Source organism: Pimephales promelas, chromosome 25 (genome assembly GCF_988280905.1).
Source record: "Pimephales promelas chromosome 25, fPimPro1.hap1.1, whole genome shotgun sequence".
NCBI lineage: Eukaryota > Metazoa > Chordata > Actinopteri > Cypriniformes > Leuciscidae > Pimephales > Pimephales promelas.
Window position 1 is genome coordinate 16,346,448 of NC_142793.1, and position 24,114 is coordinate 16,370,561.

The window sequence follows — 24,114 nt, forward strand, 5'->3', positions numbered from 1 at the left end:
TTTTTTGCCACCAGACAAAAACGCTCCTCATTTTCACCCTCAATATCAGTGACTTTACTATCCTCCCTGTCTGTTTAGGACACACTCAGTGTATCAAAAGGAATTTCTAACATCGGACACAATGACTGATCTTTTAGAACCTGTGCATATTTGCGAGTGTGAGAAAGAGAGAAACAAGGCATGAACAGTGGGGCATTGTTTTGAAGCAGACAAGGCAAAATTCACGTCCAAAGATGTAACATTGCATTTCGCCAAAGGCTGATAAGGACTACGATGATTCATTTCACCCTCACATCTGTGGCTAACAGAGCTTTTATTTATTTGACAAAGATAGTGTGTTCTCTGTCAGCGTTGACATCCGTTACATTGGTCGTCCATGGTTTTCGGACCTGTCCGTTTCATTACTTATGACTTTAATCACAAGTCTTCTCATGTTTACAATAAATCGTCGCTTCAAGTGGAATCTGTTAGCTCAAGACTCCACAAGCATAGTCAAACTTTGGTGTCCTTTGTCATGGGTGAGCAGTAACATTTCTCATTTCCTTTAAATGCTCTCCGAGGACTACAAGAGAGATTCATCAAACGAGTGGAAATCATCTGGGGCTATCAATTAGTCTGCTGTACAAATGGAGTCGGTAGAGGATCTACCTTGAAGTCAGATCTCTTTGATGCAATAGCGAGCTTTGGAAAAACAAAATATTTTCAGGGTCACTTGGACCGCTGTGTTTTTCTTGAGCCTGTGGAGCACTTGGGTAAAAGTCGGCTAGGTTTTATTTTAAGATAATTTGTTGTTTGTTAAGTGGAAAAATGCATTTGAATGGCCAGGGGAGCCATTCTTTTTCCGCGCTGTTGTTTCAGAAATGCGGCATTAGACATCTACAGAATTTCTCCGAGCTCTCGTGGGAGCCCAGAAAAACCTATGGTCTTTTTTTCAGAGCAGAAATAGCAAAGAGTGGGTGTTGCGTGTGTGAACAAGGAGTTCAGCAAAGAAAATGAGGTGAGACCTAGTGCTAACTAAAACTCATTGGCCTGGTTTCACAAACAGGGCCAGGATTAGGCCTTAGTTCGATTTAAGTGGCTTTTTTTTAACATAACTTGGAAAACGACAACATCACTGGTGTGCATCTTGAGACAAAACAAAAGCACTGACATATTTACACTGACACATAACCCGAAGGCTGCGGGTTCGATTCTCAATACCGGCAGGAAATGACTGAGGCGCCCTTGAGCAAGGCACCTAACCCCCAATCACTCCCCGGGCGCCACAGCAAAAATGGCTGCTCACTACTCCAGATGTGTGTGTCCGTGTGTGTGTCCACTACATCCTAATGTGTGAGCACTAACTTGGATGGGTTAAATTCAAAGGACAAATTCGGAGTAGCATTAAACGATACTGAAATACAAGTGTGTGTTACCATACTTGGCCTTCACATGTCACTTTCAATAATTGAAGTTTGGCATTAGTTCTGTAACTTTATACACAAACTCTGAGGGTCATATTACAGACAGACAGTTGTTACAGTAAGACTCGCTCAGTATAGATCATTGAATCAGTGAGATGTTCACTCGTAAACAGCTGCAACTGGATCAGTCCAATTCGCACATGAATTGGTTAATGCAATCTGTGTGAACCGATTCATAAGAATCAGTTTGAAAGCATAATTCGCTCACAAATGGCTATTACATTCTGACTCGAGATAGATAGACAGACAGACAGATACAACAACAAATGATCACAAGTGGAAGGATGGGTACATGACTAAGTTGAGCATCTTCCATCTACCCTTTAGTTTGGATCTCTGCCTCTTGGTGCTGCCAAAGAGCTAGTTTAATCCAAGCCGTTATTCCAAACCTCTTCAGCTTGATGACAAGATAAAGGACTTTGACACAGTGACTTCTGCTGACTTTTTCTTTTCCTCGCTCTCCTCTTCCCCGAGTTGAAGAGTTGAATCCTGGGTCAGCTGCTTTCAGCAGAACGCCAGACTACAATTCCAGATGGTGAAGTAGGACCAGATCTCAGCTCATCAATTTAATGAGAACTGCCTCCGCTTAGCCACGTACTGCTCCTTGGCCAACACTTCCGGCTACACCAAGGCCTAAACGTTTGACAAATAAAGACGGATCTCAGTTAAATGTTTAAGGGATGGCCTTCGTGTTTGAAAGTGGCAGTGTAATATGATGCAGATCCAGCAGTTTTCGTGACCTCTTGATAGCTTCTGAGATCGTAGTGACTGAATGTCACCTTTTTAGACGTTTATAGACACTTAGGATGAACGAAATAGGAGAGACTGAAGCGAAGGAAGTGATTGTTTATATTTAATGAAGCAATTCATTAATTCTGTGATAGTCTACTCTAAATGATTACACTGAGTGTTCTTTTCTGTTCTTCAGAGTAAAATTTATAGCAACAATGACCTCTTTTCAATATGATGTTGTCTGGTAATGTTTGTGCGTAACTGTTACTATGAAAGCAAAACGGCTGGCAAGACGAGAAGCAGAAAAGATAAACTTTAAAGTCTTCATACATCAAAACAAAATAAACTTTCAAGGCCACTAACGCTGCCTCAGTGATAAATCAAACCAGCCGACATTTTCACCAAGGAATCAAATATTTCTGTAAAGTAAACAACGGGCATGACTCATATACAAAAAAAGACAACTAAGACTTTTTACATTTTTTTTTTTTACACCTCATTATTCATATTTAATTAAAAATGTCAACAAATTGATCCTGTAAATTCCCAAATTTTTAGAATTTGATTCAAGCTGTGGGCCTAAATTTTCTCCATTTACATCACTACACTCTAAAGCGTTATATCTTATTTTATTTCTCCACTAAATTTCATTAAACATATCTTTCCTCGATATATCAAAATGAAGAACTACCAATTATTTTCGTTGAACCTATTGAATCGCACTGATGACTATTCATTGATTCATTCAAATGGAGAATGATATGATCGCTGATTCACGAGTCAGCAGCAACGCTGCTCTGGTCGGAGCAAAACTCACTGAACTGGTCAAGTCATAAATAATCAAAATGTGCCAAGAACGTAAGTATGATAGCCTATCCTCAGCCAGTGGAGGATTTATGCTGCCTTCACGTATCGGAAACTTTCCCACTTCTGAAGTCGTGATTACAGCTCGTCGCATTCAAGTACTTTGTAGTGGGGAGAACAGGAACCATTGAACACCAGGTTTATTCTCACCTATTCTCACTATTTGTGAAACTCATATTAAAGTCAAAATGATCCTATGGCCCATTATTGACAACCATAAAAATTCACTACTTTTTGGTCTTGCTGACGGTTCGGATTTTGCTGTAAATCATACGCTTCAAATGGTTATTATTAAAGGGATACTCCACTTTTTTGGGGGGAAATACTGTAGGCTTGTTTTACAACTCCCCCAGAGTTAAACTGTTGAGTTATACCATTTTTGAATCCATTCAGCCTATCTGCGGTTCTGGCGGTACCACTTTTAGCATAGCTTAGCATACATAGTTGAAGTGGACAAGACCATTAGCATTTCTAAAAAAAAATGACCAAAGAGTTTAGATATTTTTCCTATTTAAAACTTGACTCTTCGTGCACTAAGACTGACGGAAAATGTGGTTGCGATTTTCTAGGCTAATATGGCTAAGAACTATACTCTCATTCCTGCGTAATAATCAAGAAACTTTTTTGTCATACCATGAGTGCAGCAGGCGTAATGAAAAATAGGAAAAATATCAAAACTCTTTGGTCATTTTTTTTTTTTTTTTGAGAAATGCTAATGGTCTTGTCCACTTCAATGATGTATGCTAAGCTATGCTAAAAGTGGTACCGCCAGAGCTGGAGATCGGCTGAATGGATTCAAAAACAGTAAAACTCAACAGTTTAACTCTGGGGGAGTTGTAAAATGAGCCTATTTCCAAAAAAGTGGAGTATCCCTTTAAGAAAAAAAAAGATGTATAAATAACAAACATTAAATAGCAAACATTTTGAGAAGAGCAATGAGAATGTTTCCTGTTAGCTGGGTTGTTGGTGCTACACAAGGCCTGAGGCATTAGAATATGCTATTAAAATATCTTGCAGGTTGTTGTGGATTTGTGGTGAACTGCCGATAAGGCAATGGCTGAGAATCGTCTGAGATCCGCTGAGGTATTTAAAACACTGCCTTGCCTTTAAAACCCCAAACGCAGAGAAATTCAGCATTTAAACAGATACGGGAAAGCGTCCAACCTAAACCTAAACACAGAAAGGGTATCAGACAGAGTGGTACCGCCAGCTGCAAGGCCATTAATTAATTCATTTTGGTATGCTCATGCTGGAACAACCTTGAACATGTGGAAAGAGAAAAGAAAAACATCAACATTTGATTTAATTGGAACTCTGAGGGGTTTTAACAAATGCCCGAACCCCTTTGACTTACACATCGTCCTGTCAAAGCACCGTTATATATTGCTCTTATACATTATGTGTTATACATACTATTGTTCTAAACGCAGGGTGATAGTTTAGGATGGGAGACATCGTGAAGACTTTCGCTCTACAAATAGCACACAATGGAACACTTATGGAAAAAGGGCTCCTTGTTTAATAAAAGCTGAGAGGTCTATATCCTAAGCACACACTATCAATCTCTGGAGATGAAATTTTTCAGTCTCCACTTAAGTTTATGGGGAGAGAAAACTTTACAGAGGCTGGCGGGGCTCCAGGAGAGAAGAGAATTATGTCGAGACGTTTCTTCAAAGATAGTATCTCTATGTTTGAGCGCCACGGCATCAGTTTAGTAGGAATCGAATACCACGTCTACAAATCACGATGAAGTGCTTATCTCGAGCCAGATCATGAGCGCTGAACTTAGCAACAAGTCGACGTTGTTGCAGAAAAGGGATCAGATCTGGAAATAATAAATGCTGAGGATGAATTGGTTTGATAAAAAGTCAAAAGCGCACCAGCACAAGGACACAAGGTTGTTGTGGGTGTAGATAGAAGATCTTGTGATGTTTTTGGATCCATGACTCAGCTAGATAGGGATATTGTTCCGTAGTTTGTTTGTGTACTGGTTGTTTTCGGTGGTGAGGCACGCTGTTGCTGACTACGTGCTACTGTCTAAGCGTTATTTGAGGAGACATTCTGTTCTGTATCTTCAAATCCACAACACATACGCTGAAGCATTTTTATGGTTCAGCAATTAAAAATGCTAGTTTGGCATGAAGACTCTAGCAAATCCTTTCATGCCAGATCATTTGGCAACAAACTTACAAGAGTACAGTTACTTGAAGAGAGATGTCTCTGACTGCGTACGGGTTCATGGGCTGGTCAGGATAAGGGGCTTTCCGCAGGGAAGACTGTTTTCAATGTTATCATTTTGCTGAAGACTTTCACTCCAATTAGAAATAAAAACATCAACATTTTTAACAACTGATAATGTGTTAGATCACGCTTAGTTCTTCCAATATTTTGTGATGACTGCTGTCGATCATTTAAATCACCTAAAATGATTTGTTAATTATAATTTTAATTAGTAGTTGTTCATGAAATTGCTTTGTTGTGGTAGTCATGATAATAAACACAAATTTTATCTCACAATTGTAACTCTCGAAGGGAAACTTTGTATCTGCAGATTCCAATTTGTTTCTCATAACTGAGATTTTTTTTTATCTCGTAGGTGCAACTTTTATCTCAAAATTGTGTTTTTTGAATCTCTCAATTGTATCAATTGCGACTTTCTCATTACTCACAATTTGACATATCTTGTTAATACTTTATCTCACTAGCTATTTTTCTCAGAATTGAGACTTTTTAACACAATATATTTCCAGTCTTTCTCATTGGCATTTTGCCAGGACAATATAGATTATATATACACTGATATGATCAGCAAACAACATGCGACTTTTCTCAGAATTGCGACTTTTTAACACAATTTAACAAAATATCTGGCTGTTGCGACTCTTACAATTGTGGCTTTATATCTTGCAATTATGATTTCTTATTACAATTATGACAATCTCGCAGTTGTCACTATTTAACTCAAAATTGTGTCTTTAGATCTCACAATTGTGACTTCACTTGTATCAATTGCGACTTTCTCATACTTGCTGCTTTAAATCTCGCAATGGGCTCTATGCACGGCGGTATTTCCGGTGAAGGTGTAAGGATGCTCGATAACTTCCGCCGATCGTAGAGTCCAATGCAATACCGAGAATTTATATTGAATTTTATACTCCATGGTTATACTAAAAAAACGTTAGTCACGAAAAAAGATAAAAAAGACACCCCTCGTTGTGTTTATGCTTCTTTTTAAAATTCTATTAAATAAACAGAAAATTACATCTAAACGTGTGTACGTTTCGTTTCAAAGACGGGAGGACAGTAAATTTTGAAGACTCTGCCATAATCCCGTTTTCCTCGGTTTTCCTCCGCTTTAATCTCCACAACCGGAAACTGTTGAGCATCCTTGCGTCAAATGTGGAACTTATGCGTGCATATAGCTCATTGACTTCTTTATTCAGAATTGCGACTTTATAACTAAAAAAATACATTATATCTTGCAGTTTATTTATATCTCTTTTTTCAGAATTGCGACTTTACAAATCAATTGACATTATATCTTGCACTTATTACTCTCACAGTTGCGACTTTTCTCAGAATAGTGACCTTTAACGTACAATTTGACAACATGTCTTCCAGTTGTGACTATCTCACAATTGTGGTTTTATATCTTGCATTAATGGCTTTATCTCAGTTGTAGCTGTGTGACGTTATTTCTTATCTTAAAATTAATCTCGCAATTACCTTTTTTTTTTACTTTGAGGCAGAAACTGGGTTCCATAAGAAACCCCTCAAATCTTACCAACTTATCCGTTTTTTCTTAGCCGGTCAGCAGGGTGAGCAAGTCAGTGAAAGCACACTATATAAACACTCCTCAGGGACCAGAAAGTGATCCATCATTGTGCACTGCCATTGTAATGCTTCTAAGACTGATTAAGTCAAAGCCAGCTAAATCATCTGAATTCCTGCTGTGCTGTGGCCCTTGCTTTCTAGATTAAGATGAAAAGGCCTGCGCATTCCTCATTTGATAATTAATGATGCAACCGTAACGCGTTTCTGACGGTTGCGTAAGAGCTCATTAGCCATTACCTCCAACAACACACATTTGGATGAACACACTCTTTATTAAAAGTCTACAGCCTGAATGAAGCATCAACTGTTTACATTTAGTTAAAGAGCATGTGAAAGGTGAACGTCCTCTCACTGCAGTCCAGAAACACAGTCTGGGTTCGAGGAAGTCGTAAAATATATTTGTAAATGCAATAAGGGTGATAGACGAAAAAAAAAGTCCACTCGTGGCTTCCGATTTTGTTTAGGAATGATCTAAATTTAGAGGCAGTGGCACCAATAAGGCAGAATGGAACTGATCTGAATCTAATGACCTCTGAGCTCATTTTTCCTGTAATCTGACAGGTCGTAAGGTTGCACCAGTGGTCATTAATCTAGCAGTAGGGGATAAATACACATCTCTATTTCCCGCTGAAAATCTGACAGATTGATTCGCAGATTATATTGTGCTAAAATGACAGAGTTAAAATACGTAGATGCAAATATCACTCCTTCATATGCCTTTTTTGTTGTTGTCTTTGAGGGGGAGTTTGGTTATTAGAAAAGTAAACAAGATATCCAATATGTGGAATGCCAAATGCCAAAAAAAGATTTCTTTGGGAACAAATCAGTTCTTATTATTTGACAAAGGAGCTGCCACGCAAAAATAAACACAGTGAAGAGTTTTGCACTGAGATCAGCCAAATCTGAGGTCCATGTAAAAATGTGTATATATTGTTAGCATGATGTCTAATAAATTAATAGGCAAGCGATAATGTCTCTTAGGGTCCTTTCCTAGATTATAACCACCTACCACCGAAAGTTATTAACTATTTGAACACAAATTAAACACATAATTTTATATACGGATAGTTTAATTACAAAAATACCGTATAAAGATTATGGATCAATAAAAACAGCTATGAAAAAAATGAAAGGCTGTTTTAGAAAACGGTATAGGATATGCCATTCATGTCTTATGCAGTATGTGACAGAGGGAGAGGGAAAGAGAGCAATTGAGAAGCTTAGCTCATCACTGAGGAGCAGTTAAGGGTCGCTGACTGAACGTAATGGTGCACATCATTGAACCCTCACTGAGGGGGCGGTATCCATATCTATTTTCTCTCTTGGTTACAGAAATACTCTGCAACTTAAAATATCAAAAGCAAAATGAGTCTGAAAAAAAAAAGCTTGAAGATTTAGGTCATTATTAAATGTCGACAAATAAACGCGCTTTAAACTTGAGCACCAAATTAGCATACTAGAAGGGTTTCTCAAGGATCATGTGACACTGAAGACTGGAGTATTGATCCTGAAAATCAGTCATTTTAAATTGCAATATGTCACAATATTACTGTATTTTTTAATCAAATGCAGCCATCGTGCATACTTATTTTAAAAACATGGGGGAAAAATCTTACCATTTAAACTTATTTCCCTTGTTTAAAGTTGGAAATCAAATAAGAATACCTAGAATTAAGTCTTTGTCAAAATGCTGTACATGTATTTGTGTATGTGCATGTGCATATTTAGAAGGTTTATTGTGATTATAAACACTAAAATCTGTTTTTTGTTTCAAAAAATATTTTCATGATTTGTAATCACATTTTTTCTTTTGTCAAATCAACTTAGATAATTTATGTAGTTCAGATAACATAATATTTTGAGTTTCTGGTGATTACATTAATCTCCTTCATTCTATTAACTCATTTTCCATTTCAATGAACTTAAAATTTTAAGGCAACCAGGTTACTTAATTTTTTTTAAGTTAAACCAACAGCATGTTTTACAGCCTAAGCTTGATTGTGAAAAAAAAACCCTGATAAACGTAACCACGTAACTTTTATGAGTTTTATGAGTGTAGTACTTCAACCAAGACCCTTGCAATACCCTTTAAAAGTTAGTAACTATATACATTTGTGGCTTAATGGATCTCAGTGTGTCATTCACTAGTTCTGATTTAGCACAAGGGGAGGCCGTGTCGAGGAGGAGGCCGGACGGAGTAGAGACTGGGGGCACACAAGTTTTACAAGATTCCCTGGAGTGAAGAAGCGCTCTCCATCATCTGGTTGTGACATCCCACTGAGTAAGACTTATGGGCTGACACCTCAATAGGGACATGGCTAATGCGGGACGGCATGTGGGTTAAGATAGGGCTCCTGATCGCCCCCACCCATCACAGCCGAAATGGCTCATCCTTTAAGAGGTGCACATTGCCGGCTGAACAGATATATAGGTGGGGATAAAATACTCACGTATGGGGAGTACCGTGTACCCGTGTGATCGCTTCTTGTCTCTTCAGAATTAAAAACGTATGGGCCTGCCATGGTGGTCCTTGAGGGGTATAATTCAATCAAAACAGCCGTCCGCTGAGCATTCTTATTTCTCACTGGATTCGTAGTACGACGAGAAGATTAACAACTGGTTGAAAGAGAGAGCAGTCAGAACTTTGGGTTTGGGCTAATTTAAGGCCATATAAATGATGTGGATGGTGAACTTTAAACTCTGCTGACCTTTGACAGTAGTGGGAAGGCGGAGATTATCTTCTTGTCTCTCAATGTGAGGTAAGATGAGAAGGCCAGAGTGTAGGTGATTCACAGCTGTAGAGGGAGAACAAGACTGCACTGCCTTTCTTTTTTTTTCTTTTTCTAAAAGGAGGGTCTTGGCCTTGCAAAAAGTTAAATGTATAAATATTCATATGCATGCCTGTGCTCTAGGTTTAGAGCACACTTTTGTCACAAAAACACAAGTTATTGAAAGAGAAAATTGTGGCAGGACAATTTCAATAAGTGACTGTAATGTGTCTGTTCTTTTTAGTGAATCAAAAACAGCACATCCAGTGTAGTCAGATTACCAAACAAATTATTCCAACACTCTAAAAAAAGCTGGGTTGTTTTAACCCAACTTTGGGTCAAATATGGATAAACCCAGCCACTGGTTTAATTTTTTTCATTACATTTTTAACCCAACGTTTGGGTTTGTCCATATTTGACCCAAAGTTGGGTTAAAACAACCCAGCATTTTTTTAGAGTGAATGAGTTGGTTCATTATGGCGAATCAAAACCATAAACTGAATGAATGATTTTAATCAGTCAGTTCTTTTTAGTAAAATATAATGCAACCAGCATAGTCCCATTCCCGAAATGATTGAAATGAGTTGGTTCTTTTTAGTTAATTTAAAATACTTAAATCAGCGTAGTTACTGGCTTGTTTTTAATATGACAGTGTGTAGTTTAAGACAAAATATGGCATTCTTTGGCAAGAATCGTTATAAATTTAATTGATCAATTTATCTAATCATCTGGCAATGGAATGTTCAGAAATGGAAGATTATTATGAGGTACTGGACCCAGCACCATTCAGTTCTTTATCATTTCTAAATCATGGTGCAGAAATTAAGCAAAGCACAGTGGCCTAAACATGTAGCGACAGCAACCCCTATAAACAAAAGCGAACTTGTTTGCGCTGAATGTTGTTCTAAACTTAAACGAACACACAGCGGCCTAGCAGTGCGCATACGGGTCAGGCTAATTTGCTGTGGCAGTCAGGACATGGTGATGGAATGTGAATGTCAGCAGGCTCTGTATTTACACACTATATAAAACCGACTAGTAATTAACACTAGGGCCCTCCCGCGCTCAAGTGTAATTGACTGTTTCAAAGGACTGCCACTTCATAATCCAGTGTGTGTATTAAAATTACGCTCTCCATATTGCCCACTCCTTCTAAGGATAAGGGTCAGTACTGCTGGCACAGTGGCTGAAACGCATAAGATTTCTTTACGAGGACATTAACATTTTGACATATTAATAATGAGTAAGTGTATTAAGGTGAACCTCTAAGGGACCTTGCGATTTCATCAAGAGGTGCACATTTGCTTTCTGCTGGATGATTTTAGTGCTAGGCGAACTGTTTTTGTGAGGCATGTTAATTTGAGATGAAAACTCATTTATTTTCCAAAAATATAGCTTATTAAATATTACCGGATGGGCTAGTGTATGTAACATTATAGCATAAACCATGTTAACGCAAGAAAAAATAAACAAAACAAGCTCTGCAGATGAGAACTTTTTTTTAAAAATGATAATAATAAAAAAAACTAAAAACAGCTCATGTGGATCAACCAAAGTATCCACTTTCATTGTGACCAGTGCCGCCATATGCAACACATTTTATTTTGTCATGTTATTGCCCTAACATGTGTCCACGCGGTCCCCACAGCCTATTTACCAAGGACATAAACTTAATGGCAGACTCATTTGCATTTGTTAATTTGGCTTGATATGTGCTAATTGATTCTTCTTACTTGTGTATTTTAATTATCGCAAGTTATAGTTGGCCACAGTTTGTGTACCAAATGTAAATTAGCAATGTTTGGTCATTAAATGCCCTCTGAGGAATGAGCATGCTAGCCTGGGAGTAATGAGTGTTAATTAGCTTGTGCAGCATAATTAACAGGTTTTATGTGCAACACTTACATTGTTTAGCGATGGGTTAACATGATGCTTAACTATTTTAAGAAAGCAAAAAGTAAAGCTGTTTGCAATAATGAACATTTATTCAGTTAAATTATTTGGAAATCATATTGACTGCATTAAATCATATGGAGGGTATTAAATATATCTAAGCGAACACATTTGAAACATTTGAATACAACAGCAACATTACCAACGTATTCCTTTCTAATCCATATCAATCAATTTTGCGTCTTTTTTGAGGCGTCAAACCTTCGGATGACATAAATTCCTCGATTTTGGCAATTTGGGCCATTATGTCAGATTGTTTCCGTTCCTCTTTTTCTTCAGAACTAGATGCCATAGGCCGGGTTTGTTTCTCCAGGCTCAGGAGTTTGGGAGGAGGAACTGTAGGAGTGCAGTCTTGTCGCAGCCCATTACCCACAGAAGAAGAGACTGGACTGCCACTCGGAGATGAGCTGTAGGAGATAAGAACTTGATTCTCCTGCGGGAAAATAAAGTGGGTCATAAAAGTGCCATGACACTCTACCTTGATTTAATTCTTATGGACGTATTAACAGCAACGAAAAGTGAAATCCACCAAATTTGGTCTACTGCCATCATGTTAAGTCATACATTAAAGAAAAAAAAAAAACCAAACAGGCACATTGAGTGTGTGCAGAATTACATAAATTAATTTAAATAGTTAAATAGTTAAGTTCTCACAAATAGTGTTTGCATGTATTTTATGGATTTCGTATTTTATTTCATCTCATGGAGGCAAAACTCCACTTGTAAAAAAAACCAACATTGAAAAACATCTATTTTGATTGATTTCATTTGAGTAGTCCAGCATAAAACATAGTTGAAACCAGATAACCATGTTACTGAAAACAACAGACTGCAAAACGATCTCTGGTTTATTCTCTATTAGTATCTTAGCTCCCTTTGGAGTTGGGCTGCGTTTCTGTGATTTATACTCAGGACTTTTTTCCTGCTGTTTTCTATCAACATTTAATTGAGAAAAATGCTGCCATTTCACCCTGCTGAAATACTTCTGGGAATGGTTGTCTTTGGCGTTAACTCGCCTGTGTTTGTACACTTACTTTCTCCAGTAACATTTCCGAAAAAGACTGCTTGATTGCATTCCACTCTCCTTGACAGTCGCTCTTTTGGTGGGGACGATTGCTTGGAGTTTCCGATTTGCCAGGTGTCTTCATTACGGCTGTGAAAATAGGATTTGAATTTTACATTTACTGTGGTCAGATGTTGATTCTTATTATTGAACATACTCAATTAACATTACAAGACATGCCTCTTTTTGCCAATTTATCCTTCATAAAAAGGGGAGCACATAATGGAGAAAGCTCTTGAAATCCTGAGGACCACCGCTCAGTTTTTGAGGATGTTGGATGTGGCTTCTTTTTCCCTTTAATAAAAGTCTCCCATGCAAAGGATGACTGATATATACTATTTCCAGAATGGTTTGAAGTATCTCCCATTGAAATGCTCTTCTGGTCAACATCTGATTGGTCACTTGCTGTTGTAGACCCAGGAGAAGAAGGATCTTGGTCAGGGTTTGTGATCTTGACTTCTTCAGAAGAAACACCCAGTTCAATATGTTGCGCTTTCAATGGTTGTGAAAGAAAAGTCCCATCCTCTTTTTGAGCATTATTTTCTGATATGACCTCCACTGTGTCAACTGCAGTCACTGAAATTGTCCGATCAACAAGAGGCAACTGTTTGGTTTCCACTTCACTGACCACATTATAGAGGCTTGTTTCAGTTGAGTCATCAGCTTGGGAAACCCGGCTTTGCAAAGGTTCACAGAACAATTCAGGTGGTGAGAACTGATCTTTGGACTCATCAAGTTGTGTATCTAAAGATGTTGTGGCACTTGCACTATCAAAAGTGGGTTCAGGCTCCTCATAGACAGTTTTGTGGCATAGACTTGGCTGGGCGGCAATCAAATCCTCTGAACTTTCCGTTTTGTCGTAAAAGACAAATGTGTCTTGTGTATTTGAATTTGCAGTTTTTTCTTCTGAAAGTCTCTCTGCAGTTGTTTGACTTTCCTTTTGTGAAAAACTGTGGATAAATTCAGGTATGGCAGTCTGGTGGTCTTTGTATTCTTTAGACAGAGATTTAGCATATCCCTGGCTGTCCATGTGTTTATCTGATGTCTGGGATTCAGTCACTTCAGAAATACACAGATTCTGCTCCAGCGGTCTTTCTTTCGGTTCCAAAGCCAAAGGGTCGCCGTCTACGCCATAAACAGACCTGGTTTCAGGCCCTGATAGCTCGGCGAGATGACTGTCTGTGTCACTTTGGGCTGGGTTTGAGGGGTTTCCTTTATCAACTGTGTTGCAGACTGGCTCACTTTCACTGACACCCGTTTTTGTTTCATCCCGCAACTTTGACAGTTGACTCATCTTGAGATTAACTTCCTCAGGTCTTGAGATGTTATCAGACCCATCAGTTGAAACCGATGGTGAGAGCACAGGTACTATTCTATCCACCTGCATGAAAATATCAAGTTCCTTGTTGTTATCAGAGTGGCCATCCTTTCTATCCTTCTGAGACTCAATACTTTCATCTGTGTAAGGAAATTAAATGCATGCATCATTATGAAAGAAAAATGAGAAGTACATGTAAGCTTTCTTGATAAAGAGACTCCAGTAACCACCTCCCTGCACTTCACATCATTCTATATAAAACTATTCGTTATAGTGGCGCCAAGCTTGGTTGGAGAAGACAACTTTGCATTCTTTCTTACCTGGTATGTCTTTATCAGGGTGACTTGTTGGTTCACGGTTATCATGAGGACTAATAAGACTGTCCTCAAGATCTTTATGGAGACTGCTCACCTTCACAAGGTTAATCTCGTTAGATGTTGTACCAAGAGAATGTTCTTGATCTTTTAGGGCAATCTGTAATATAAGTTCAGTCAGATTACAATTCAATCATTTAAAGATGCAGTCCGGCGGTTTTCCTCTTTGTCGCCATCTCTGTTCGAAATCTGCAATTGCAGTCATTCGAGGAATTATCAACTTTATGTGTGTTGTACTTCAACACCCTCGACACGGCACAGCGTGGATGAACACAATGTTTGAGGAGAGTGTGAGGCTGTCAGTCACCGCGCCGGTGTGGATACTGGCATCCAGAATCACAGATTACTCTTTTTGGAAATTTTCACCGTAAAATGTCATCTGAACTAGTAAGAAACATCCACTTTTGATCTGGTTTTGACATTGCAGTAAATCGTGCTGATTAAATTTAACAATCGCTTATAAGTTTTCATATCATGCAAAACCCTGCAAATTTTACTTTGTTCTCAAATTGTTAATGTTAACAACGGCAAGCATCTCGTGACTACATATAATGTCCTTCCGATATGTTTTCGCATGGGTCCGGTTGCAGTATCTTTTTATTCTGTCGTCACTCTGAAGTCCGAACAAACTCTTTTGCATTTTACAACTTTTTTTTTTTTTTGACCAAAAAAAAAAAGCTACGGACAGCAGCTTTAACACAAATATTGTTAAATGCCTCTTTAAAAATGGTGAGGTTCAAACCTATTTATCCATGTACAATACCTTATCTACATACTTATTAAATAAGCACTGGTTCTGAATTTATATGTAATCATCCCACCTCAGAGTTATGAAGGTCTTTGACCTCATGGACTGCAGAGATAGACAGCGCTTTGTGTTGTTCCTGGAGTTGATCATATGCCTGTTTTACCACTATCAGCTCTTCTTGATTTGCCTCCGTCGACATTTGCAATTGCAGAATCTGTGAGAACACCAATATTCCTTTTTTTTTATTCCATTCCATTAAAAAAAGAAATGTATATTTACATTTAACAACAATTGGTTTAAAAAAAATCACAGTTCCAGCTCTTTCTTTGGCATAACAGTGATTTGTAGAACTTTCCATCACCTCTTTTTTCCAAATTAGTTCAGAATTTTGGTATTCATCTCTCAGACGAGCAATGGTGTTGTCTCTTTCTTTAGTCCTCTCTTGGTTCAATTCATGTTCTGTTTTAAGGATCTGCAATGAAATTAATCACCCAGAAAAAATTTAATGCAATAATAAATTTTTATGTGTTTATTTAACCTGGACAGAAAATTCTAAACAGATGGAGAGGCCAATACAAATCAGTTGGCTTTTGTCATGTTAATAATGGTTTTAATCAGTGAATGACTAAGTGAATTAAATAGAGGAATGGGGGAAAATAAAAGAGAAGGAGGCTGTAAACGGTCATTAAACACACTTACTATTATTGAGTTGCACTTTGTGTGTTGTAAATGTGCAATTTGATTTTCAGTTATCTCAATCAAGTTTATGAGTACTAGGTGACCATTGTTTACTTCTGCATAATTATACCTTATTAAGATTATCATTTTCAGATTAATCAAATTTTGCATTTTTATTTTGTGTATACTAGATGTGTTTATCTACTTTGATAATTAAAAAAAGTAGTGTGTAAACAGATAGTACAAATAATTTATGTGTCTATGGGGGGAAAAAATCTATAATTTGTACAAAATCTAAAAAATAGATGTTTGTGTTATTTAAGTTGAAGGTGATTTTGCAAGTGGGAAGCCTAACCTGATATTCCTCATGGAGTGTGCGGAGCTCCTGCTCTGCTCGGCTCAGAGCTTCTGTTTGTGTCTGCAGCAATCTCTGATTGTGCTGGAGGGATCTCAATACCTCCTGACACACACACACACACACACACATACAAATTTTATGGGGACTTTCCATAGACATAATGATTTTTATACTGTACAAACTGTATATTCTATCCCCTAACCCTACCCATCATAGAAAACTGACTGCATTTTTTTAATTTTCAAAAAACATAATTCTGTATGATTTATAAGCTGTTTTTCTCAAGTGGACCAACAATATCCCCACAACATTGTGTCCCCATAGCAGTAGAAAACTGACACAAAAAGGTCCAGATTTTTTTTCTGAGGAGCTCACCTGCTTCTCTGCCCTCTCTGTGGCGGTCTCATTTCTCAGTTTTTTGTTAAGTTCTGTTTCCTACAAAAAAATATTACATTTAAAAACATCCTGGCATCATCATTTGCTATTAACAAATGTAAAGAGATTCTACCACAAAGAGTCTCTGCTGAAGTTGTTGAAACTCTTGTTCTTTTAGAACATTCTGTAAACGTTCCTCTCCAGGTCTGCAGACCGATGACACTTTGAATGTAACCAGCTCTTTGTTGAGTCTCTCCAAATCCTAAATGTGAAGTAAAAAGAGGCAACAATTTGTGATGCAGTGATGGAGCACTTCTCCTAACTTCAAAGCAAATCAATTTGCAAAGTAATGGTAGTTTCATCAGCAGAGAGAGAGAAAAAAAAAGTTATTTTACCTCTTTTAAGGCTTTAATCGTTGATTCTTGTTTCTCATTGATGGATGTGAGTTTTTTATTAATTCGCATGGCCTCTTCAACTAAAAAAAAAAGATTTAAAAGCTTGGCGTTGCTACACAGGCTTTCATTTAGCATTCACCTACAAAGGCCAAATAAATAATGTCCAAAGAATGACAAATCAATTCACTGATGCAAAGCAAAGAAGTTTTTTTTTTCACATCAAATCTGTCCAGAGTGAATGAAGGAAGATTATGAATACCAGAATACATACAAGCCCAATGTTTTTAGCAGTGACTATCATTGCGTTGCATAAACAGCGATAATAGAGTTTGAAGGCAGAATATAATCAGGTTTAAACCCTGACTCAACATAAACTGAAGTTTCATTTTAATTAAATGTTTCACTAGGACAATGTTTGTCAGTTTGAACAGTCATACCATTTTGTTCAAGTTTCTCATGGGCATGTTTGACCATGGCACATTGTCTGGACAGGGTGGCGAAACGCCTCTCCACCTCTCCCAACTGATTCAGGTGGCTGTCTTTGGTTTGTGTCTGCAGCTGCAACTTTTGCTCCTGTAAAGTTTAAAAACACATTGTCCTCCCTTCGAAGAGGAATATCCCCATTCGCCTGTACAAGTAATAACAGTTCTTCTTCTCGGCAAGGGCAGACCATGAATATATACTGCATCGGAGAGTTTGAAGACCTTTGTTTAACATCTCGGCTGAGTGCTCCTTTCTGCTAAGATAAGGAGTCAACTTCCAAACATGCCTGAGGGACTTTTATGCGAAGAGCAGCCCGTTACTGTTTGATTGTCTGTATCAAACTGATTCCCCTTTCCGCCATTGAAAGGTTAAACAGAGCGAGGCTCTGATATAAAATATTTTAATAGTGGTATTTTCACAGCGGCGCTGGCGGTTCACGTGTCACGCCCTCCCTATCCGTTACTCCTGATGATCCGCTCTCCCTCTCAGTTCCTCCTCTTTAATTCTTCCCACTCCCACTTGCCTCAGTCAACAATTTATATAATTGGAAATCCTTACCAGCTCGCTTAATTTCTTCTCCAAACTGTACCTGAGCAACTGCAAGACAGTAGTAAAAGAAAGTGGTTTGAGTGTTTTTTTTTTTTGTCAATTTATTATTAATTTAATACTATATTAAATCATATGAATAAAAATAAAAGGAAAAGGAAAAGGCACTTTATTAAGAGCAAAGACTAGAATAATCTAGAATAACCTGGGGCGAGTTGCATAAACTGCTAAGACTAGTCTTACAAGTTAGTCATCCAATTTTTTTCTTCAAGACTGTTTATAACTTTTTTTTAAGTTAGGACATAAAAACGTACATTGGTCTAATTTCATACCGAACAGTAACTAACTGCTAGTTGGTCAAACTAGTTCTTAAGACACTGTCTTAACATAATGGCTATGTTTATGCAACTGGCCCCTGTTTTTTACCTTTAATATTTCTACTTATGTTGCTTTTTACCTGTTAATAATTTAAAGTCCCCCTGTAGTCAATAAATTAATCCCTTAAAAATCATCTTTGATCACAAAAATTACATATTTAAAAGTTTCATGACTTAAAATTGGTTGAATTTAACTCTACACCCCTGCCTCATTTAGTATACATGGATCTATAAATATGTAAATTAGCCCCGCCTCCACTCACAGTAATTGAGAATGACGTGATAGGTTACAAGATAGTTTGTGATGTCAGAAACATCAGCGATTTCAAACCGTGTTTTTGAGACTGTTTTTGGTTCACTGCAGTTTGTTGTTGATGTATAAATTTGCACATGGTTTGTCTTAATGCACATTAAAAACACCACATGACATAAACAACATTAAAAGCTTGATTTTCACCACAGGGGGACTTTAACAACTTCCATAATTCTGTAAATCATGACAAGTGATGCAGTGTTCAAGAATACATCACAATAATTGCTGTGTTTATATACAAATCAAATTGCTCAGATTACCATTACCAAATAAAACGGTAACAAGGGCCTTTATTGGCTAATCGTACGGTTGAACCGAGGGTGTGATGAACCGTAGGAGAAAGCATACATCACCCATGTGACATCATTTATCTCACGACAACACCAAACAGACCTACACAGACCCCCACTCAAAAGGTCAGCAATGAGATGGATTTTCCCACTGTTTTAGATATATGTCTCTAAAGCAAGGTACAGAAAATCGTGTCATGTGTTGTTATTGCATTGATTATGTGTACCTGCAGCAGTTTTAGTTCTTCCTTGAGGCTGATGATCTCTTTGTCTTTCAGTTCAGCAGCCAGCTGGTTTTTACCCTTAAAGAGGTCATTCGTATATTTAGTCAAGTGACGATTCATTTATTTTAATTAAGTATTTTTAAACTTTTTTTATTAGTTACTGTTAAAGAAGAAATACAAATATTGATAAGAACACAAACCAGAGCACAGATTGAAATAGTATATGTAATATAAAGACACTAACCTTTTCTCCCTCAATTCTTTGGATTTGGGCCTGAAACTTTAAATTAGATAAAATAATTTTTATTTGTGTGTGTGTATATAAAATCTTGCATACATAGATTGAGTGTGATATCTTACCTGTTTTTTTGCAGCAGCAAGTGATTCTGAATTTTCAGTTGACATTTTAGAATTCTGACTCTGTAAGTTCTCCTGCAAAAATATAAGAATAAACCATTAATATGGACATAAACTTTAACAATATAAAAAGTTTTGTTTCTACAAAAGCTCAGCCAGTTCCTAAAAATGTTTAACAGTGGAATCTTGGGAAAAACAACAGTATTTTTTATCATTCCTAACAAACCTTTTGCCATTCTAACTCCTGTTTCTCCAGCACAAGTTTGCAAATCTGCTTCTCGTATCTTGTTTCAGCATCCTGTATCCAAAATGTCGACAAAACACCATTTTATTCATCATCAATAATTAATAAATTCACAAGAAAGGAATAGATTACATTATGCGGAGGTATCTGAACATAAAAGAGGACATTTTATAAAGACATCATTGTCATCCAGTACAGCAGGTTTCGGTCAATGGTTTTCAACATAGTGGCTTTTATGTGCGTGTAGGAGTTTATTCACATTTTCCTAATAAAGTGTGCTACTTGCAAAGCTGTTAACGTTTCGTAGACGGACAATAAATTGAATAAATGGGGTTTGCAGGTAAAAAACAAAAAAGAGCACTAAAATTGGTGAGTCATATTAAGCTTTCAGGACAGAGACTGATCACATATGTGATTAGATGCATTAAATCTAATAAAACAATGAGAGAGAAAAAGCATGTGTAATGCATCAGGACAATTCGCTTTCAGCATCTGAATGAATTTCCTGTGTCTGGCAAAACGACTGACAACATCCCAAGCTAATACAGTCATTTTAATGGAACACACTTTGCACTCTCTTAAAAGAACACACGAAGTGACTGCGTTCAGCTGAGCACGTTTGTCTGGCAGGAAATCCTCCATCTTAACCCCGGCCCTATAAACCAGAGAACTACAAAGTGTTAGTTTAATGGCATGCCTGAGGATCACATTGATATAATGCCTTTGTTCCTCACCAACATCATATAATAACAGTAAAACATGAGAGATACAATTGTTTATTTTTGCTCGTACAACCTTTAAACATGTCCAGCGTCGGAATTTAAGTGCTTGCTCGAGGGTACCAGCCATGCAGGCAAATATGTGAATTTGTCAGGTCCTGCTGCATGACCCCAATCTAATGTAAGTGTAACTTCTGCTGGCTTATGTCCAGATGGACAGAAAGTGCTGCTTGTTTTAAGTTCTTCTGAACGCTCATGGCACTCCTCCTCACACAAAATTACATTCCTCAGTTCCTCACCAGAACCTTGATGTCATTGGGATACTAAATAGGCTGACAGTCCTAATACACTGAGATGTCATTTAGCAGCCTTTTAGAGGGCTGATATTTGTTTGAGATTGCACAAGCTCAATAAGTATGTGCACGTCTTAGGTTCAGACTATTACGAACATTTCTCAGCCAAGAGAAAGATTTGTACGCAAATTATGTTACGTGATTAGTTCCTACCTGATCTGACGCTTACAAAATTACCCAGTGTAGTTAGGTTAATTCAGTCATTTTAAATATTATTCAAATATATTATTTAATCGCTTTCTATCATAGTTTTGTAAATGTTTAAAAAACAAAAAACAAAGAAGAAAATAGGTATTAATATTATAAGTAAAGATAAATAAGATAAATACCAACTAACTAAATAAATATATAGGGTGGGAAGTGGTGAGGGCCAATCAAAGGCAACACTGAGGTTTTATTATTTTTGTCTTTATCTCTTTAGGTAATCAAATAGAAGAATTGTCTTTAATTACTGCGCCTAGCAGGGTACTAACGTTAATACAACAAATTAAACCTTTAAAAAAAAAACAATCCAATAAACATCATTGTTACCTCTAACCTTGCAGCCCTAACTTTGTTTTCTCTGGCAAAACTGCTAGTTGAAGGGTCCAATTCTCACTATTAAATAGTTGCATATTAGCATGCATATTACTATGATATTGGCTGTTTATTCATACTTACAAAGCACATATTAATCTGTGGTCTTATTCTGCATAATCATATCCTATATTTCTTAATCCTACCCAATACCTCAACACTTAACTATTAATAAGCAGTAATTATGATTTTATTGAAGCAAAAGTCATAGTTAATAGTGAGAATTGGACCCTAAACTAAAGTGTGACCACACATTTTATATAATCAGAAAACAGAGGTGAAAGTAAGACACCATACCCTGTGAATATACAACTCCTCAACCGCCTCCAGGAGACTTGTTTTAAATTCCAGTACTTGCACTGAGATGGTACGGCCATCATTCTCTACGGCAATGTTTGGGGTCTTCAGTTGACCGAGAGCACCTTCATCTTCCATCTACAGGAAAAAACAGCATGAGTGTGTGTAAATCTTGGAGCTTTATTTGTGTATAATTTAAAACACATCTTCCTGCTTTGGAATATTTCCACTTACCAAGGAGAAAAGCTCTGTTCCGGACTCTACGCTCAACTCCATTGCACTTGGAAAAAAGACTTTAAGCACCTAAACAGAACCTACAGATCAAATCTGGTGTTTTTGCTTTTTAAAACAGTAACAATATGATTAAAAATGATCAGAATAAACTTTCGTCTGCCAAATATTACAGTATTTTAGCTCAAATGTAGACTGTTTGTTGTTGGGAATCAACTGCATGACTCTTAAGAGAATTTAGAGCTGGAACTATTGGTTTTATAGTGTGGCATATGACAAAAATAACTGCCACTATACATAAATTTTGCCTCATAAGAATATAAAAAGCGCTGCTGTAGACAAAGTTCATGCCGTTGCGTCAAAATAAGCTTTTTAAATCCCATCTCGAACCTATCAAGGTGAAAATGGCGCCATGGTAAGAGTGTAGGCTAATAGGGGTCAGGGCCATAACACCGGATGGACAGATGGCTCTGTCATTCAGAAGGAATTATAAAAGATATTTAATTTGATCTGTGCTTGGTCCACTGTATCGCCATCATCATGACTGACTTGGAAAGTGGGAGGGCTTCATTCTGCCTGGTGTTTTAATAGAAGAAAAGCTTTCGTCCATTTAGTCGCCGCTGATATATCAATCATGTGCAGGAATTAAATGATCCCGTTAGAATTTGCTACTATCACAAATGACCTGGAGGGCCAATGCCTTTATTCGCTTGCTCCGCTGATTCACCTCAGCAGATATTAAACAACTTTATAAGCCATGAAAGGCAAAATTAAAAGGACACCATCCATAAAATGGGATAATTCTCTGTCTGCGGTGTGATGTCCATATTACTGTTTGTAAACTGACTAGCATAACCACTGATCTGTAAATGTGAATGACAGCGGTCGGGACTTCAGGTGAAAATCTGCAACGGTCAGATTTAACCTTTGACCTCAGCTGATCAAGTTTACAAGAGAGAAATCTGGATTTAATGTCTGAGAAGACTTTTAACCCTAGAATAACATTGTTCTGAGTTATTAAACAATTCTGCCATGGTAAACAAGAAATAATCATGGTTAGCCTAGTTTTGGGAAAATGCATTTTAATTTATTATAGTAAATTGAAATAGATCTACTTCAAATTCATAGTGTAAGCAGCTTTTCATGATTTTTGAGTCATGTTATTAAGAGTATTCATATATTTTTTTATAAATTACATTTTAATTTCGACCGTGGTAATAACTAAGCATTTCACCTTAACCTATTTTAATTAACGTTATATTTTTATAGGCTGAAAATAGCATAAATAGCAAAATAGCAATTTGTGCACTATACAAATGTTTTAGTAAGCTAAGCTAAACTATCACAAGATGTATTTATTAGTTATTTCTCCTCATAAGTGACTAAACAGTTATTGAGAAGAGTTGCAGATAGTTAAAGAATATAAATGGATGCTTATTAAGCATACTAAGAATAATTTTGAAGAAAAAAATAATACTTTAAACAAACCTCGGCGACTCCGTCTGTTGTAGCCGCACTGACTGGATTTGATGTGGTTGAGGTTTAGTCAAGACTCAAGGATAGATATATCTTACAAAAGAATAATAAGTTACATCAGTCGATTTCTGCACACTTTTCTCTCAAACATCATCAAAAAAAATGTTTAACAGCCAATAATGCGCATCTATTACTCATTTTTAATGTTTTTAATGTTTTAAATCACGTCACCCTACCTGTGTCATCATCAGTTCAGGCGGCAAAAGAAAAGTCGCCTTTGCTGCCACCTAGTGTACAGTGTGTGACGACAGGAGAAAGCTCTGCCCACTGTATCTCACAAGAACTGTTCATTCTTTTCTACATGTCCCGTTGACTTGTACATACCACTTTTATGGCATAAGAATAAAAAAAAAAAACGAAATATAGCAAAATATTCGAACAGGGCCCAGTATTTAATTTGTTTATGTGTAATATACAAATATCTTAATTTGAGTTGGATTTAATGTAGACTTACAAGAAGAAAGCTAAAATGCATTTTATTCATTTTTAATCAGAATCGTGATTTATATCCTTCGATATAAAATTAAAATTAACTATTTTTTATACAATCCTCCCTGTTCGAAGCACATGCGCTAGGGGGCGGCCGAAGTTTTTGTTACTAGTGGGAAATGTAGTTCTATGTTACATTTACACAGCTTCATTCCC

General features: G+C 37.1%; 1 protein-coding gene across 1 annotated transcript; it reads right to left on the minus strand.

Moving 5' to 3' along the window:
- Positions 1–11,627: 11,627 nt before the first annotated feature.
- ccdc73 (coiled-coil domain containing 73) lies at positions 11,628–23,741 on the minus strand. Its single transcript, XM_039648138.2, has 20 exons — positions 23,646–23,741; positions 23,422–23,502; positions 21,937–22,005; positions 21,703–21,840; positions 19,740–19,811; positions 19,517–19,588; positions 19,401–19,436; positions 19,160–19,234; positions 17,965–18,003; positions 17,361–17,496; positions 16,924–17,003; positions 16,662–16,790; positions 16,529–16,588; positions 16,151–16,255; positions 15,479–15,589; positions 15,191–15,331; positions 14,316–14,469; positions 12,858–14,135; positions 12,649–12,767; positions 11,628–12,047 (listed from the first exon to the last, which is right to left on the minus strand). Exons 3-20 carry the CDS (start codon positions 21,976–21,978, stop codon positions 11,781–11,783), a joined length of 3,054 nt encoding a protein of 1,017 aa, XP_039504072.2. The 5' UTR covers positions 21,979–22,005; positions 23,422–23,502; positions 23,646–23,741; the 3' UTR covers positions 11,628–11,780.
- Between the last annotated feature and the right edge of the window lie 373 nt (positions 23,742–24,114).